This window comes from Onychostoma macrolepis, chromosome 18 (assembly GCF_012432095.1).
Source record: "Onychostoma macrolepis isolate SWU-2019 chromosome 18, ASM1243209v1, whole genome shotgun sequence".
Taxonomy (NCBI): Eukaryota; Metazoa; Chordata; class Actinopteri; order Cypriniformes; family Cyprinidae; genus Onychostoma; species Onychostoma macrolepis.
This window is the reverse complement of record NC_081172.1, coordinates 13,730,570-13,750,811: the sequence shown is the minus strand read 5'-3', so window position 1 is coordinate 13,750,811 and position 20,242 is coordinate 13,730,570. Positions and strand designations below refer to the sequence as shown.

At 39.1% G+C, this 20,242-nt stretch overlaps 1 protein-coding gene across 15 annotated transcripts in view; it reads right to left on the bottom strand.

Annotated features, from left to right (window-relative positions):
- The window catches only part of mef2aa (myocyte enhancer factor 2aa), a 92,263-nt gene that overhangs the window by 51,740 nt on the left and 20,281 nt on the right, over positions 1–20,242 (bottom strand). For 14 of the 15 annotated variants that reach the window (XM_058751408.1, XM_058751413.1, XM_058751416.1 and 11 more), the window contains one exon: positions 7,114–7,334. In XM_058751408.1, the coding sequence (XP_058607391.1) occupies positions 7,114–7,167 (54 nt within the window). In that variant the 5' untranslated portion in view covers positions 7,168–7,334. Of the gene's footprint in view, positions 1–7,113; positions 7,335–13,596; positions 14,256–20,242 lie in introns of those variants that run through there. The other variant, XM_058751412.1, reaches the window with a different exon arrangement.

The window sequence follows — 20,242 nt, the reverse complement described above, 5'->3', positions numbered from 1 at the left end:
ACTAGCTCACAGAGAAACACACTCACACAGCAGTTGGGCTGGGATGTGAATGATTTCAGACTTTTTGTGTTCCAGTTCTACGTTACTGTAATATACTGACCTAGTCATTGTCATACGAGTTAAGGCTGCACAATTAACTGAAATTAAACCGAGATCTCAATATGGCTTAGTGTGATTATGTAATATGCACTGTATTTTTCAGAGTGAAGAGCAGCACTGTGTTCTTTTACACGTAAGCAGCTCATGTGTTTTCAGTATCTCAGAGCTGTTCGGTTCACACCAAATGCTGTTCCACACAAACTCATCTATGCATCTGCTCTGAGTTTGGGTTGTTTATAATGTGCATTTGGGAACGCAACATGCCCCAACATCTTCCAATACTTGTAATGAGAAGTGCTTCTAAACCAGCTGTTGTCAACAAAAGAGAAGCTTTTTCTGCAGTTTTCCACTGAAATAAACACTCATGGTTTAACATTTGAAATATACTGTATACTGTGTGTTTTTTATTATTATGATATTCTTTTCTTCTTAACTATTTTACAATAAAATGTTATACTAGTAATATTTCTTATTTTGTGAAAAAAAAAAAATAAAATTATTATTTTTTTTTTTTTGTTATTTAGACAGCCATAATATTAGCCATAGATATAATATCAACTGCTATGCTTGGTAATAGCACAAAAACATATCGGTGAGAATATCCATTCCACAAACAGATCTTGGGAGCACTTTAACACAGCACCCAGAGAAACTAAAGTGCGAGGAAGTGATGTTATGAGTCATGTTTTGTGCTCCAAACTTCTCTTTGTTCCCTCCAACTTGTGGCAGTCTTTGATAAGGTCATTCTATCCCAGCCATCCAGTAATTATATTAGCATTTCTCATCTAATTGTACAGCAGGAATAAGAACGCTGACCTTTTCACAACTTTTTTAGCATATCAGGTAGTAGCTGGGGTACTAATTCTGCTCTGCCATCATCTTTTCCATGTTTTATCTCTTACTTTTCTCAGTCTGTCCTCTTTTTGCTGCCAGCGCACTGGGCCGACTTGTATACCACTGGGCATTGTGGCTTCTAAGAATTTCAAGATACCAGTGAATCAAAGCAAATGAGGATGTGTGTAAGTAAAAATAAATCCTTGCTCCCATAAAAGAGGAAATGGGCAATATGTGTGGGTGAAAAGTGTTGAGTAATGCATTTACGTGACCAGAATCTTAAGGAATTCCTTGTTGTGGGTCGTGGTGAGACAAACTAGATCATGAGGAAATGCACCCACGTATTTTAAGCGTATGCGAATATGTTTACATCTGTATGTGTTTGTTTCACCTCAGAAAAATGATAAGGTCTGGCTTGTCAGTCAAAGACTCACAGGCTGTCCTTAGGGAGGGGAGTCAACTGGAAAAACAAGCCATGTAGGCCTGTAATGTTCTCTGGCATTGGAGGTGATGCCTCTTATATCGAAACAGAGCATGGTAAGGGACCAGGGGTGACATATCATTGAAATCAGCATGTCAGCTTCAATGATCTCGATAACAAACGGCAGGAGGTCTATGAAGTCCAGAGAAAGTCTCTGCCATAGCACCAGCTGGCAGAGTGACCCAAGCCCCCTGGCTCCTGCTTCCCAGCAAAGAGCACTCAGGCCTGGGAGACAGGCAGTGGTCCCTCCCTCCTGTCCGGCTGGATCAGCTTTCACAGGACGCAGAGGAAGCCCCAGGTCCACAGTTCACTGCTGGGTTCTGAGCATGTGAGTCCCCAAAGGGCAGGGCCAGCCAGCTGGGACTGAGCCAGTGTGACCTTGTAATTAGACTGATCTCTATGCATTTATCTCTCACCCTCATTCACGACATGAACTTCACCTGTGATAATTGGCCTCTTATATTCTGTTCAAAGTCAGCTATCAAAGCAATTAAGGCAAAACAAGCTAGAAAAAAAAACTGTTTTAAAGGTACTCTGATACAACTTGATTCCATAACCCAGTGAGATGCCTATGAAGACAGAATTTTAAAGCATCGTTCATGAAGCAAAAGCTGTTCCTAAATGTATGTAACTTAATTATGCTGCCATCTCAAATACTTTTTGGAAAATTTCAAAGCAAAATAGTTGGTGAAATACATATATAATACATACATTTATAATCATAATTAAATAACACATCCAACTGATTTAATTGACCCTGTTTATAAAAAAATACAAATCAAAGATGTTATACAAAACGTTGATTATAAATTAATATACTTATAAATATAATACTTATAATATAATGAATCTATTAATAAATAAATAAGCGCTCACTGGATTTTGGAAGAGAGCTCTTAGTTTCTTGAATGAATAATGAGGCCAACAGGCTTGACAGGAAAAGAAATCAATGACCAGATTCTTTTGGATATAAAGATCATCTGCATTACTAAGATTTTTCATTCTCTGTTGTTGATGTTCCGCCACCACGATGAATAACTGAAGGGAGGTGGGTGGAGTTTTCATTGTTCAGAGTATTTCATTGTTGTTGTCATCAAACATGAATTACAGACAGAAAACCACCCACACTATTTCCCCTTACAAACCTACAGCTATGCTTTAATGCAGTTAAACCAAAAACAAAACTCCCTTTGCTTCAAATAATCCACTTTAGCTGAAATTACAGCCTATCATTTAAGGACGCCCAATATTGGAAAGGGCACGTTAAGTGAACGCCATCTTTTTTTTTTTTTACTGAAACCTTTTTTTCACTCCCTGGTTTCTAAACCATGTTTTCATCATTAAAGAATAATGGTGTTCTCTCAGAACCTTTTAGGAGACAAAGAAGAGGAGTCTGATAAAATGGAAGGATGTGCATCACTTTTTTCCAGATAAAAAAATAAAAAATAAGAGGGATGAAAAATGAAGAGCGCGAGGCTTGGCACTCCTGAACATGTGACGTGCGGAAGCAAAAGTAAGCCAAAGCAAGGGCGGGCGACACTCCACCCAGCAGTGAAATCATCAAACTTTTAATGACTTGGGTAATTACCCCTAGTGAGCCTGCTTAATGGCGTACAGCGGACGTCGTTAGGCACAGAGGTCCAAACGCACACACTGGCACACAAACGCAGCTGTGAGAGAGCATGTCAACTGTATGGAAACAAAGCCAAAAGATACCTGATGAAATCGCGTGCGACAATTTTTCTCTCTCGGCTTAACAAGGAGTTTTCCTGTGCGTGCTTTTGCAGAACTCTTCCCTTGAGTCTTTATAGCGTTCACGACAATACTTTCCATCCTCTGTGAATCAAAGAGCTGTCACAACACAATCAGAGCTACAATGGAGTGATGCTGTTTTCACACTGACAGGCAGCACTCATTAGGGTCCTTTGAGACCATCACCGTAATTATAAGTTTTCTACTAGGGGAGTAATTCAAAAGCATGTTACTACCGCTACCACACGAGACAGGTGTACGACATCATCAGGACAAATAATTACAGGCTTGAAGAGCCGTAGAGGAAATCAGAGCTTGTACCGAGTGGACGACGGACAGGTGGAGAGCGAGAGGGAGGGGGGGTTCAGGATCATTCTGTCCTCCTGCGCTATTATGGCAGTCGTCCCCCTTACACAGCTTTGCAATTAGCATGTCAGCCTGAGCTGTTCAGTGAGGCTCACCAAATCCTCTCCTCTTCTTCTTCTCCTTTCGCTGTCATTCCTTCCTCCTCCTACAGGCCGCACTTAAGGGGCTTTTGGTGGAAAGCTCCAGAAGGACAGGGCTGCATGCATGACAGGACCTCCAGCTCCTCCATATTTCATAAAGTGTGAGCGCGCTGCCGAGTGAGAGCCGAGACGCTCGGTCTTCATTCTCATAAAATAATGCATTCATATCTCTTTCTTCCTCTGATGGGACTCAATCAATCCTTGAATCGATGTTTGTTGTGTGTTCAGACTTTTTCATGGTGAATTTCCTGGCGAATCAATCGAAGAGCTGGATTCAACGCACACCAAGATCTTCCCAACCCCTCGGGGGTGAATAATATCGCAAGATACGTGTACAATGAACATCCCGCGGCTTGCCTCTGAACCCATTGTTTTGACAGATACTGCAATTGCGGACCTCTCGACCCCCGCTACGCTCTCCTAAATAAATCCTGATAGGTCAACAGGCTTTCCAGAGCCCTTCTCATAATGATACGAGACGCCCCTGCCGAAGCCCGTGCTGCGTGTTGTACCGCCACTGTATTTAATTAGGCCACTTAAGGCATTCTCTCATTCTAATGCAATGAATAAAGATAGCTCCCGGCACAGCCGCGCAGATAAGGATTTTAATTGTCTTCTTTCAGCGGGCCCAGTATGCTAATGGCCATCTCCCCAGGGTGAGGAGAGCACCCTAGAGCGAGCAGGAGACTGGGTTCACGCTAGCGAGGGGGAAGAACTTTGTGCGAATGCACGCAAAACCTCGAATAAAGGGCTTACATCTTTGTCCGTTTGTCTCCAAAAACTCTCTGCTGAGCAAGTCGACCACACTCACGGCTGAGCCTGTGCGCCACTGATAACCGCTCTCTCCAATGAGTGCCATGAAATTCGGATTCTGACGGACAAGAGCGCTATTAATTACCGTGCGGTGTATTGTCTCTCGTGCTTATGTGTATATGGCAATAACAATGAAGAAAAGAACAGAAAAGGCGGTATTGTGATATGTTTAAAGTTTTGAGCCACAGCGAGTATGAATTCTTAAAGGGGTCACCCAAAAATGATTTACACCCCCTCATGTCCTTCCAAAAATGTATGACTTTTTTTCTTCAGTGGAACACAAAAAATATTCTAACATTGCAACACACGACAAAAGGTATTTGCGACGAGTAACAGCGGATTCTCTTTTAAAAAGGTTTCTATTTCTGCGCCATTGCTGGAGCAACATCATACAAACTAAATTTGGATGAACTATCCCATTAAGATCGGTTGAATTTAATACACTGAATCAAATAAACAGCCGATCACAAAGTGATTTTACAGTAACTTTCTCTTCTATTTCCTGATTCTTTCTCCCCTCTCTTGCTTTTTCTTTTTTTCTTTTATTTTTGCTGATGTTGTAAGCTGGGGCAGATAGTGCAGATGCTGATGTTTCTAGTAGACATCTTCTCTTTGCCTGCCTTCCTATTTGGATCCCACCCAGGACCTGGTGTTATGCTGATAATTGGCCTGTCCTGTAAATTCGAGTTTCTCACTTGGCTGAACTGCTACCTCCACAGTAACTGTCAGAGAGGTGGGAGGAGAGCTGGGGGCAAGGAGGGAGGAGGGCACGGGCTGTTATGTTATCACCCTCAGGAGAGTGAGCAAAACCTCAATTAGCTTTCCGTGAGCATGGCAAGAAAGTTATTTCACCGACGAGACAGTGCAAATGATATTTTGAGCGGGTGTGAATGGGTGCATCAAGTCTAGCTGGAGAGACGTGGACTGACGCATACTTTTTTCATTATCAAATCCTTTAACATGTCAAATGGAGTGGCTTCCCCTTTCAAACAGACATTAGACATGCCATGTATGTTTGAGCGGAACTGTACGTGCCCCACATCTGTTTTGTGTGTGTGTTTTCCCTTCTCTGCAACGACAGCAACCAGACAGGACTGTGTTATGTTATTTATATTTAGCATGAGTAGACAAGGGTGAATTCCAGTCTGTCTCTGTCGCTGGCCAGATCATTGGCACTTTTCTGAGGAAAGGACAGGAAAATAGAGAGAGAGACAGAAGCAGAAAGAGGAAGATGGAGAGAGAGAAGGGCACAGCGCGTCCCACTGTCCCTCCATGTAATGAGAGGGTGCCGTGGTGCAGTGGCTGCTCCTAATTACTAGCAAGCAGCTGCAACCGCAGGGAGCAACGGGCCCTACTGGGGCCCAGCACAAACCCACCAGTGTAGAGAAAGAGAGAGAGAGAGAGAGAGAGAGAGAGAGAGGAAAAAGGGAGAGGCCATAGTCGCCCCACTTCACCCCAGTCACCCCATGCTCCCTGTCGCTGCCACACTGACTGGCTCGCACCAGCTCTGGCTGCCTCATCAGCTTCTCCGGACCGAAATTGCAGGGTGGTGTGTGGGAGCCGCGTCTGTAAATATGGCTGGAAATGTGTCCCAGTCCCTTTTTATGGCTCTTGCTGTGTGTCTATCCAGGAATGCTGGGACAACATGTTTAGCCAATGAACAGATGGCCCAAACTAAGCAATAATCAAATGGGTCTTTCAGGCCTGTTGTGTTTGCTGTGTACAAAATCATGAAGGCATTCAAGTTCTATTGAATCTATCACCATTACTCTTCTAGTTTTCGGTGTCACATGACCCTTCAGAAATCATTCTAATATACTGATTTGCTCAAGAAACATTTGTTATAGTTATCAGTGGTTGTGCTGCTTAACATTTTTGTGGGTAAATTTTTTCAGGATTTGTTGATGAAGAGAAAGTTCAAAAGAACAGCATTTATATAAAAATCTTTTTAAACTTCATTAACATCTTTACTGCCACTTATGAACTATTAAATGCATCCTTACTAAATAAAAGTATACTTTTTGAATGGAAGTGTATGTATCCACAATTTGACTTTAAGCTATATATTTTCTATCAAAAACTAGAAAAATAAATCTATATATAAAAAATCTAAATTAAAATACAGATATTTTTCTGAACAGACATTTTCTGTCTCTGGGTTTCAAATTCTTCAAATAAAGGATGCACCAATATTAAAATTCAGGCTGATATGGCTGATTAAGTTATATATGGCCAATATTAAAATCCATATTGTCTAAATAAATCAAACACTGAAAACCTACTTTTTAAAAGCTACAAGTGAATATAGGAATCACAATATTATTTTACATAAAGAAAAATGGATATTCATTCTGAGTTTTGCTAAAGATTACATTTATCAGTGTTATTAAATTATTAGTGTTATTAAAAAATAACTCTGACAGCAAAGGTAATCTACGTAAATGTAAAAATAGAGGATACAATAAATTAAAAGTCTGTAATATCAATAATCAATTTGGTAACAATATATTATGTATGCCTCGTTCCAAATGTCAAAAAATGCTTTTTAGCAAGCATCATGCTAGGTTCTGAGACATACATAGATACTGTGGGAGTAAAAGAAGGTTGATATTTAAAGGAGCTACTGACCTGCCGGTTCCTCTCGTCCATGATCCGCGTGATCTGTATCTTCTTCCGTCCCATCTTGGAGTCCTGCTTGGTCTCTCTGACACCCCGAGAATATCAGAAAAACACGAGAGTTTGTCTGCCTTCACTCCCCTAGCACATTGTACTCCACTCTTTCTTCTCGAGTCTTTCTCTCTCACTCTCTTTCTTTCTGCGTATTTTTCTTCAGGTGTCCACACCACGATCTGTGAAACAGAATGAGAGAGAGAAAAAGAAACAAGAAGAGAGAAAACACATTAAAAAATGTGCAAAACTCAAAAGAGGAGGTCTGATGCAGATGAAAGTGACTAAATGCAAAGTGTTCCACTGCCTGATACATGCAGGAAGGATATAAGACGGAGACCCACAATGATTTCTTATCTTCACACCTGCTTCACTTCAACAGCTGGAGATCGGCCCACTCACATGACATTTATTATTAGCCTCAAATTCTAAAACGCCGGATAGTGAATCTGTAATTGTGATGCTAATTCACCCAATTTTTCTATTTAGATTACCACTGTTGATCTCTAACACTGACTTAAGGTAATTGCACATTGAGTCTGAAATTTTGTTCAAAATTTTTGCACGTTAAAAAATAAATACGACCTCAAGTTGTGTCAATTACGTTTACACACTAACTCCGAAACTTTTGTCCATCATAAAAAAATTTGTATCAGGTTCTTTTTTCTTTTTTTTTCAATCTTTAATAAGTATCATAATGGCTGATTGACAGCTATGTGACAGACAGTTAACTGAATGAAAGTAAGCAGACTAATAAGCAAAGACGAAAAACATGTGGATGCTTCCTGCTGACTTCAGGCTTAAAGAGAAGCAAGCCTTAGCAGATAAGCCAATATGACACCAATAAGCGGGTCATAAAGTCATCTGTCTGGTTTCAGAATGCACACGGTGCATAATGTCTCTACGGTCATCTCGTCCTGTTTTCTTTACTTGTTTCTCTCCTTCCCACGTATCTCTCTGTCTGCATCTCTCTCTGACACAACCTGGGAAACAAGCACACACACCCTGCTTCTGCACAGCGTCTCAGGAGACAGCAAGCAGGCCTCATTCTCCCTCTCATAACCCCGGCTGCTGCCAGCTCTCACTCCTAAGATGATTAAGAGTGCACCCAGTCTCGGGCTGACATTAGTTTAAATCCTCTGGGCCAGATGAGGCAATTCACACGTGAGAGAGAGCGTGGAAGCCAAGTCAAGAAGGTTCAGAGCACAGTTTGCCCCCGGGGAGCACATGAGTCGCCCCCTCTCCCACTTCTGTCCCTGTCTCCCCTTGCTAACCTGCCCACAAAGAGCCGGCTACCTCTCAGAGGAAGCATTCATCATCTCCGTCCAGCATGGACACAGATGAACACGTAAATAGAAAATGCCTATGTAACCACATCTCAAATCTGAGAGACGCTGAGGGAGGGCAGAAACTCTCTCCTCCGGAGAGGCCGAAAGAGCGCCACGCGCTTTGTAGCCGCACGATGCCAGCAAAAAGATGTGGAAGTTGATGACCAGGAGGCTGTGAGTGACCCACAGGAAATAAACACTATAATTACGGGCTGAACAGAAACGGGTGTTTAGGTGTCTGCAGGTCTCTATTAGGAGTGAGATCACGCTGTCTGTCCACAGAAGGAAACTCTGACAACAGGCAGGCAAAATCAGACATTTCCCTATACTGCATCACGCCAGGCCTCTGAGTCCAACACTGTTCTTTCTCAGTCACCATGTCCCCCAGCAGGAAGGAAAAACAGTCAGCTCTTCGTTCAGCGTTCGTCCTCACGACATGTTTGCATTGTTTGTTTTGAAATCCTACAACAATGGAAGTTTTTCCAGGGTGATTTGAGTTAGGCTGAAAGAATGCAGAGTGGATTGACAGAGGCTATTATTCATTTTTTATTCATTGCCATTATTAATTTAATCATTTCATTTTAAAGATATCATTCACAATTTGGCTCTACTAAGATTTTTTTTTATATAGCAAAATATTACAATTTAAAATAACTTATTGTGATTTGTGTTGGGCTGAGACTATGCTGGATCGAATGCAAATGCATCATATTCTATTTACTGTCGATGAACAACTTTAAACTTGAGAGATTAAAACCAAACGGTTTATTTGTTCGCTTTTTAATCAGCCAAACTGAAATGAAAACATTTGGATTAACCATCCGAAGCTTACGAGCTCCTTGATTGAAAAATTTACATGGTTGAAGTTGAGGGCTTTATCTGTGTTTGTTGTGTGCATAACAATGCTGTTCTGCTTATCCAAACACAGCACAACATAATTACATGTATCCAGGCTTGTAGCTCTAAATCGTATTTGTGAGCTGTCATGCTCGTCTCAGAGACTGCGGGTCCAGAAGCGTAATGCATTGTGTCATGACATTTCTGTCAACTTAACAGACATAGACAAGCTACGGTCCTGCAGAGCAGGCAGGCCGGGTGAAGCTCTGAATGACTTGTGTTGCGCACGCCAGAACGGGACTCTATTACCGCACGAGTGTATTTTGTTGATCGTGAGTCTCTGTTTATTTCTCTGAGACATTCTGGCACACTGGTGGAGTGGTAGTGTCTTGTACGGAGATACAGAGGAATGGATGTCATTTGGCCCTGTATCATAAGGCCTGGTTTCACTCAGGTTGTCCATGAGCCTAGACATTTGTTTAGACTATAATGTTAATGTAAAATTACAGAATGCGTACAATTATAGAATTGTAAGGTTGGTAAGATTTTTTTGTCACTAATGTTCATCAGTGCTGCATATATTTGATCAGAAATGCAGTAAATAACATTTATACTTCAATAAACTTTAAAATGAAATTTATTCCTAAAAAAAAAAGCATTGCTGAAAAATGTTGTGCTGCTTAATATTTTTATCAAAACCATGATCATGAGATTTTATCTGGGTGCAACAATATATCTAGATGCGTTTAAAAACACAAAAACATTAAAAAGGGATGCAAACAGTCTGGTGTATTCTAGTTCTTTATAAACACTTGTTTTCCAATTATCTCGCTGTACTGACTGTGTTAATGATATATTGTGCATGGCTTATCTGCTACGGTCACATTTAACTGAAGGGAGCTATGTGAGTGTATCTGATAGAAACAATGTTTGTTTGACATGTTTACAGCAAGCGGGAATGTGCACGTGTGAGTAATCTCTCCTCCAACCAGCCCTACAGATTCTTGCTTTCATGGCAAACAGGGAGTTTCTTTATGGTCTTTATGAAGAAAAAAGTGCCAAGAGCATGATCATTTAATGCTGCCAATCACAATGCTAATGACATATAAACGGCTGCTTAAACCTCATTCCAATGACAACGCTTCTGGCATCCCTCCTCCTCCCTCACTTCACCTTTATTCCCTATAATTAATCTGGTCCAGAAGAGTGTATTACAGCTCAAGTTGAGTCTTGTGTTCAAGCCCCTTCATTCCGGACAGCCAGAAAAACCGGTTTTACTCTTAAATCACTTTTAAACTGCTAGTTTGCCAGAAAATGAAAATTCTTTCATCATGTACTCATTCTGTATGTATTACTTTCTTCTACAGAACACAAAAAAAGAATAATGTTGGGGTTCAAACAACAATTGGACCCCATTGACTTGTATTAATCATTGTATACACTTCTTTTGTGTTGCACAGAAAAACACAAACAAATAATTTGGTAATAAAGTTAAATGTAGGCTACTATTTAGCATATCTCAAAATAAACCCACTTGCAATAAAAAATGATTCATTTAGACAAAATAATGTATTAATATGTACATTTTCGGTAACACTTTAGTATAGGGACCAATTCTCACTATTAACTAGTTGCTTATTGACATACATATTATAAACATATTGGCTGTTTATTAGTGCTTATAAAGCACATATTCTGCATGACCATATTCTACATCCCTAATCCTACCCAATACCTAAACTTAACAACTACCTTACTAACTATTAATAAGCAGCAAATTAGGAATTTATTGAAGCAAAATTCATAGTTAATGGTTTCTTAACAGCAAGAATTGGACCTTAAATAAAGTGTGACCGGATTTCCAAATCAGTTTATGAGTACTGCTTAGATATCAGTGCATACCTATTAAAGATGACATGAAATTTTCATGAAATTGCCTTTAACAATTTGTGATTGTGGTCAGTGTGGTTTATCACTTTACCTCAGATCAACAGAGAAGATACTGTATGTAGTGACCTCATAAAGCAAAAGTCACATCAAAAAAAATAAAAATCTCCTGTCTGAGCTGGGTTTATAGAAAAGTAGGGTGAAAGCAGTGGGGCTTGCTGGCTGTGGGTGGGATTCACTAAGAGTCTGTTGGATCACCCCAGTGCTCCAGGACACGGGCAGCAGAGCCAGCAGTCCGAAACCACTGCCGATTACATCAGCTCTCCTGAATATTACACACTCTTTCACTGCACGCTATCAAGCCAAAAATGAACAGCAGAGAATGTAAAACTAAGCGAACATTAAGATAACTGACATGTGATGTAATTTGTGGCAACAGTACAATTCTTGAGTAAAACATGCAATAATATATTGGCAAAAAAATGCATTCCAAATGCACTCTCTCTTGACACGGTGCACCTGGTCAAAACTTTATCTTTGATTTAAACCAGTCCAGCAGTTTTGAAAGCTGCTTACCAAACATTTGCAGTCACTATGATCGATAAGCAGGGAATATGTCTCTATAGGAGCAACTGCTGGGGCCTGACATGAAAATCAATAGGAGTACATGACCCACAGAATGTGCACAGCAAAGCCGATCTCTAGTGAGACATGTCCATGTGCTCACTGCACTGACCCTGACCTCGCTACACACGGGTCATTCACTTGCTCACCAACGAACACAGGTGCACATGCGGTGCAAACGCACTCACACAAACTGAAACAGGGGACAAAATTCTCTTGTGTAGTGTAATATAGGTTTGGTTTGCATGTGAGATATGAAACATGCATTTATCTCACATAGCTCAAGATGTGAAGAGGAGAGGCCCCACCTGACATGCCGACACTCCCTTGTCTTATAAACAAGTTAACTCCCATATCCTTCATACTGCTCAGGAGGATTGTGTATTGTAACTGAGATGATCCCATGATGAGAGGGTCTATATAAATGTAAATGATTGCACTGTTCATGCGTGTGTGAGTGGGTGTGAGAAAAACAAGCCGTGTGTTAGTGATAGGCCTCTCGCTCTCTCTCCCTTCGGAACGTGCCAGTGTGAGAGTGGGAGGGCTGGTACTGGGGTCAGGCCTTTTCACACTCAATAAAACATGCCCTACTCCCACTGTAATTACCACACACACTCACACACCGCGTTCCCTCATCTGCCCGCCAAACCTTTACTACCTCACTTTTACACAAACCTATCATTTTGGAGAGTGTTCCTCTAATCCCTTAACTGTATAAACTGGGGTTTCCTGAGCTATATTGAAAACATATCAAGAATATGAGCGACTACGGGCTACAAATAAACTTCCACGTACTGTATATTTATAGAGCTCAACAAGTGTGAAAGTGTTTTCCGTTGAAAAAGTTTGTTTACACATTAAATTATAAGTATGAAGAGTATTAAAAATGTATAAAGTATTAAAAGTTTTTTTTTTTCTAAATGATGCTAAAAATAAAACAATCATTTTGATTTAGTTTTTTTTTTAAATATATAATCCATGCATGAATTGACTCTTTCATAATGGTTCATTTTGAATTCTTGTTAAAAAATAAAATAAATAAATAAAATAAAATAAATAAATAAAATAAATAAATAAATATATATATATATATATATATATATATATATATATCAAAAATACAATAAAAATGAATTAAATTAAAAGCATTAAAGTATTTAAAAAGTATTTTTTTCTAACAAATAAAAAGAAATGATGCTAAAAATAAAACAATCATTTTGATTCAAAGTTTTGTTTTGTTTTGTTTTTTTTTTGTTTTTTTTAAATATCACAGCCAGATCTGCAACAGACCATGCATAAATCAGCTCCTTCATAATGGCTAATTTTTAAATTCTTGTTTTATTTTAAATTTGAACTTTGGTTAAAAATGAAAAAAAAACATAATAATAATATAGCAAAAATATATATATAAAAAAATTAATTTAGTTTTATTTTAAATTTGAACTTTGGTTAAAAGATGTAAAATAAATATAGCAAAAATATATATATACAATATAATTTTTTTTTAATAAAATAAAAATGTATTTTTACATAAAAATAAAATAAAATGAATAAACTACACACACACACACACACACACACACACACACAAACATACATATATATATATATATATATATATATATATATATATATATATATATATATATATATATATATATATATATATATACATATATTCAAGCGAACAAGGAGTAAACCGAATTAATAACAAGTGAACGGCTTCTGGCAATATAAATGCAATATCAATAGAAAAAATCCTCCCTACCTTACTTCAATGGTGTAAAGTGAAACTTAGTGACAGCACTTGAAAAAGAAGAGAGGGTCACTACTTTTCTTTTTACTTTTCAGGCAGTGTCCAGAATCTCGGGCACCATCATGACAGCGTCGTTTCCTATGCACAGCCGCCCTGAAAGCTCAACGTCCCAGAACAAGCCGTGGGTAGAGCGCTCTCCCTACATCCTGCTCCTCAACTTCCTGTTTTTCAAACCCCTTCAGATGACCAATAGCAGCCAGCCAGAGACATTAGAGAAAGAGCTAGACAGGGTGGGAAAGAGAAAGCGAGAGGCAGAGAGAGAGAGAAGAAAGGGAGAAAAAGGAGCCATTGGGACAAGCATCTGCTCTGATCCTTCCCCTTGTTATCTTCCTGTCTGTAGGAGACTAAACAACTACACAAGTCCATCTCCTGTGTATTCTCCCACCATGTTTATTATGTTTACAACCAGGGCCATTTCGCAGGCGACTCCAGCACGCTCTTCTGAGCTCTCGCTCACTTTCTATTCTTTCCATTCTATGCGTTTTTTTTTTTAAACAAGCAACACCAGGCTTCCCTTTTTTTGGCCTCCACTGATAAGAAGCTCAAACCTTCCCAGCTTACATAACTATGAATCACCATTCGATAACACACCAAAGAAGGATGAAGCCGTAAAGTGGGACAGATCTGCAGTAGACCATGTAGAACTTTGAAATATAAATGACCACACTGACCGACCACAAGCAATCAGCAGATTCCTAACATAAATGGATTGAGTTGCCTCCATCTAGTGTGGTGTTGCAGTTGCGGGTCTGGTGGGAAGACTTTTAGGATTCATTTGGACTGGCACATTGACATAGAACACAAGGGAAAAGGGGAGGGTGGAGAGCCTGGGCTTTTGTTCTCCGGCTTCTAAGAGGTGGCTGTGTACCTGCAGATGTGGCGGCCCTGGCCTGGATAGGGAGGAGGGTTGCTGGTGTCTGCCTTTGTGAACATGTGCTTATCTTCCTCTCCAGCAGTCCACGGTAAAGCATCCGGCCCCGGCAGCTTTGTCGTTGTTAATGTCTCCCGATGCTAATCTGACAACGCCACTTTCCTCTCTTCCACCTCACACTTTTTTTTTTTCTGCTGTCTTTCTTCCTTGCTTCCTTTCTCTGTGGCTCTCATCATCTCATTCTTTCCCTTGTTAAGTCTCTCAGTTTCCTCTCTCTACATTCCCTCACCTCTGTTTCCAAGGCAACTAATGAGATATAATTAATAAGATCCAGCAAAGGGGTGTGCGTGAAGAAATGAGTGAAAATGAGGCTCGGAGAAGGAGCGTGTGCGAGCGCAGATGGAATAACGCTGCGCGCGCTCACTCGTAACAAACTTTTCACACCATGTTAACTTCCTTTTTAAAACATGGCTTAAGGTGATGTTACGCGGCAGGACAAATGAGTTTGAAACACATTCTTCTCAAGTTGAGATGATCAGGATATGAGCAGTGTTTCAGGAAAATGGTACATATGTACATGTCAACAAAAAAAAAGAGCCCTGAAGGGGAGACTGAAATATGAGGAATCTTACACAGGCGTGAACTAGAGATTCTCTACATTTATATTTCAGCATTTCATTATGCAAAATATAATAAGAGAACAGAATAAAAGAGTAGGGCAGAGTGTGTAGATAATGCTTGAGGAGAAAAACTAAATGATCCTATATAAAATCTCGCACGGTTTCCGAGGCTTAACTGGATCAATCTGATAGATTTTGCGATATATTGGCACACAATAAAAACTAGGAGACCACATTTGCATGCTAAGTCTTATATGTCACTGACTGATGTTCTGAAAAATGTGACTAATTCTAAACTCAAAGCTGATGTCATGCTTAAATCTGGAAACTTGCCGTTTGCATCACAAAAAGGAAGGATGTGATTAAAAATAAACAAGTTTCATTTCACACAGTGGAAAACGACAGAGGAGGTGAAGATTTCCTTAAAGGGGAATTTATACAATACTATTTGTGAAATATGATCTAAAGACATGTCCCTAGAGCTCCAGGTTACTACGTATGTGACGAGAGACTGTGTCTATCCTTGGCTGACCCAAACACAAAGCTGTATTTGGACACAGTTCTGAGAAGCAAAGTCCTGTGTAACCAAAAAAAAAGACATTCCCAAGAAAACAAGATGACACATATCAACTTTGCGCCATTGATATTGCAAACCCCTCATTCAAACCCTCCGCCGATGTTTTAAGTCTGATCTCTGTCATTATCTCTGCATTAGATACTCTGTGAGATACTCTTGGATTTAAGAGTGCATGTGATATAGATGTTCATATAGTGTTTGTTTGATGAGCAGCTCTCTGATACTGCTGAGCAGACAGCCACTGGGTGGTTAATCTCTGCTAATGACTGCACACTCCATTCAACAACTCTCCTCTGACCGTGCTATACTCCCTGTCCAGATCAATGCCAGCCGAGACGATCTTCCGCACAGCTCGCATATAACTATAACAGGGAAGCTCGGTGTCAGAGGCAGGGAGGTGAGGGATAGAAAGCCACTTCTCACCTCCAAAATGCCATCACCACATCCAAACTCTCCCAGGCCTGAACGGCAGTAATAACTGCAGGTACGGTAACAAGAGAGAAAAATACCCAAAATGCATGATTAATCAGGCTTCTTTCTGAGAAGAGGCATATATAGGTAAGTGTCATCTCAAAATGCCAATTATCATTAAATTGAATGACTTCTGTTTGCTTTGTTGCTGCCTTTCACTTCCTTAATCTGTTTCCATCCAATTTTGTGGCTTTAATGCAACAAAATTTATTAAGAAATTTGCAATTAAAACAGCAAATTAGAAACTACAAATATAGCCACTGAGGCTCTTTTATTAAATGTTATCAATTATTTAATTTATAGTCAATGAAAAGCTATATATTCATTAAAAAAAAGCAATTAAATAATAAATTAATAGAACATTAACTGTGACCCTGATATAGGACAAGCAGTTTGGAGAATGGATAAAAAATTAAACATTTATCAGGCTCAATTAAGTTTTATATGCAATCTGGAAAAGTTGTTCACATCTTCAAGTTCAGGCTGGAATGCACTACACAACTTTTAAAATCTGAACAGATTATAAAACACTAGGCATCATACACTACTGACTTTCTAAGTAGTCACAGAAGAAAAACAGGGCATCATACACTACCAGACTTTAAAGTCGCTCCAATTACAACAAACTCACGCAGAAACTATGAAAACAATATGTGTTCTAAAATTGGCTCAAAATATCACACGTTTGCTATCCTCTGACTGGATGGATTCATAAGTCTGAAGCTAAAAAATAGAGTCTGTGGCCATCATAAACCAAGCGATTTTCTAATCTGTCAACTCAAATCTGCAGAATGGCTCTGACTTTCGGCAACTAGCATCAAATTCTCCAGACTGTAAATCAGCGCAAAAATTCTGGGTAAAAGCATCCACTTTTTCAACCAATATTGCAAAATTCATATAAAAATACACTAGAAACCGTGCTATTGTCACAAATAGAATGTATATTATTTCAAATTCTAAAAGCAATACAAACATGCTACATTCACAGTGAAAGAATGCAGAGCGCGCACTAGACGTGCCCACAATCAATCAAGGATTTTAGCAAGGTCGAGAGCTGGGAGAGGGGCGGACTACACAAGGTGACTTTGACTGAGAAGATGCCTTGGGGGCCGTGCTGAAAAAGCCATGGAGAAAACTTCAATATGGCTCTTGTTCCCACCACTGTCCCCTCCTTGATCATCCATTACATCATTTTCTTTCAGCTCTCGCTAAATGTTTGACATAAAAAATGACAAAGACATCTGAAAATGTAGAAAGTCACAAGCAGAAAAGAGCAAAAAGAAATAGTGCAACTAGCCTCACTTAAAACTACCCTTTGATTGCACAGTCGTTAGGTGTGACGTGCTACTGTGAAGTTCATTCTTCAGCACATGGTAAATGTCATGACTGATTTAAAGCAGGCACTCGTTGTGCACTGTCTGTGAGTGTGTGTGAATATGACAGGCAATAAGAAAAGGACAAAAGAGGGGAAAAAAACTTGTAATGAAACAAGAGAAGTATCACTATTCTCTTCACCACCGCCCACCCCCCTACCCTCTGGTCGTGTGCGGTAGCAGCGTTGTAACATAATTACTGCTGGGACACTCATATTCCCAGTGATCCATTTGCGTCAGTCAGGTTTCCAAGCCGAGCCGATGAATGGATTCTCAGTTTCTCAAGGATAAAGCGATGACCCTCTCCGAACAGTTAGATCCATTTCAAGTGGGGAGACCACTGTGCTGGGTGGGTGAACGTTTGCTCATGCTAATTGTGACTGGGATCTGGGATTTTGGAGTTTATAATAAAAGTGATGGAACTCCAAACCATCAGTTTAGGGCAGAAGTCTTTAAATAGGTATCAGCTAAACAACTGAATATTTAAAACACACTGTCTTCAACATTTATATCGGCCAATTTCCAGCTAAAATGTAACGAGAGAGTTTATTTAACATGATCTACAGTAAAGACAACAAAATGACAGAGACACATTTAGCTTCCATTATGTGACATACTTTCGAATGAAACCATTTCAGTGGGAAATTATCTTTTTAAAAAATCATTCTCTTTTTCAAAAAAATTTTCACCCAAGTGACCTTGGTTACATCAGCAGAAAAGAAAAGTAATTTCAAAAGTTATTACATTTCAATAAAAAAAAAAAAAAATTGAAAACAATCATCATTTCTTTACAGTAATATGCTTTGATGAATCACTGAGATTGGACATTTATTAAAACAGTATGTTTTTAAAATATTATTTCAAGCAAAAGTTGGTTCAAATGGACAATCAATTCTGGAAAGCCCACTTTTTATGATCCAATCAATTTCTGGTGCATAAAATTAAGTCATGCCCTTATTTTTTTCCTCAATGAATATTATTTTACTCAGTTACTGAGTAAAATCAGTTGCGAATGCAATTTTATGTTGTCTTTAAGTGGGTAACTTAAAGCTTACCAACCAAACTATCAGGGTCTTTGATTGATGTGTGATCGTCTTTGACATCGTATCTACACCAGCTCACTCAACATCTCCATCACAAGAGAAATCAAAAAGAAAGAACTGTGAGCTTGTCTTGAAAATAATTTCAAATCACCAAAATCCATTATGACAGTATGTCAATGTGCCGACAGAATGTCTTGACACAAAAGTCAGCATAGGATATTTCTTACTCCCCACTTTGGTGAGTCTCTCCAGATTATGTATTATTATTACTTTATTTAAATGTGTTCTTTGAGTACATTTTATTTATTTATTTATTTTTTGTAAAAGGTCATAGAGTGTAAAATTACAACAGGAGTTCACAGGTCAAACTTTGGCACTAAAGCGTTCAATATTTCAATGTTTTTGTTTTTTAATGAATCTGTCGATAAATGAAACTTAAGCTTACTGTGATTCATTTCAATTGCATGATTTTTACAACGATTTATTCTGACTCCTCTTGTTCTCTCACCCGCTCTCACACACACTAACAGCTTTATACACACACACACACATAGTCGGTGTGATCTCTAGATGTTTGCATGAAAGCATTCTTTTGGACTTGTTGTATGAAGTGATGGCATGTGTTCCTGGCTCTCTTTGCATGACTGTCCATCATCACAGAGAGAAAGAGAGTCATCACCAGAGATAACTAATCCCCCACTGATGCACAAAGTGTCTGCCCACCCTCAGAACTACCCCCCATTTTGCCCAGAGCCACCCTGTGAGCTGTGTTAACTGGCATGGCGGTCTTTTGATGTTACGCAGATCTCAGCTCAGAAATGATAAACAGTGGAGATGAATTGAGATTTTCTCCTCAGGGAACAGTGGCGCGTGAGTATTAAAGATGCCGTGCATTAATGCATAACGCGCACACAACTCACAGAAACCTCCTCTGCACAGACAAATCACTCACAATTTTGTGACTGCTTTCCAAAATCTAGTGAGCTGCCTACTTAGAGTACAGTTGTGCTTTACATGGAATGGATTTAAAGATGCCACTTTTACCACAAATCGTGTAGCAACTAAAACACAGCCTGCTGTTAGCGTGCTATTAAACCACCGGCGCTAAAAATATACAATTTTAAAAATCATTCTCTTTTTCAAAAATTTTCACCCAAGTGACCTTGGTTACATCAGCAGAAAAGAAAAGTAATTTCAAAAGTTATTACATTTCAATAAAAAAAAAAAATTGAAAACAATCATCATTTCTTTACAGTAATATGCTTTGATGAATCACTGAGATTGGACATTTATTAAAACAGTATGTTTTTAAAATATTATTTCAAGCAAAAGTTGGTTCAAATGGACAATCAATTCTGGAAAGCCCACTTTTATGATCCAATCAATTTCTGGTGCATAAAATTAAGTCATGCCCTTATTTTTTTCCTCAATGAATATTATTTTACTCAGTTACTGAGTAAAATCAGTTGCGAATGCAATTTTATGTTGTCTTTAAGTGGGTAACTTAAGCTTACCAACCAAACTATCAGGGTCTTTGATTGATGTGTGATCGTCTTTGACATCGTATCTACACCAGCTCACTCAACATCTCCATCACAAGAGAAATCAAAAAGAAAGAACTGTGAGCTTGTCTTGAAAATAAT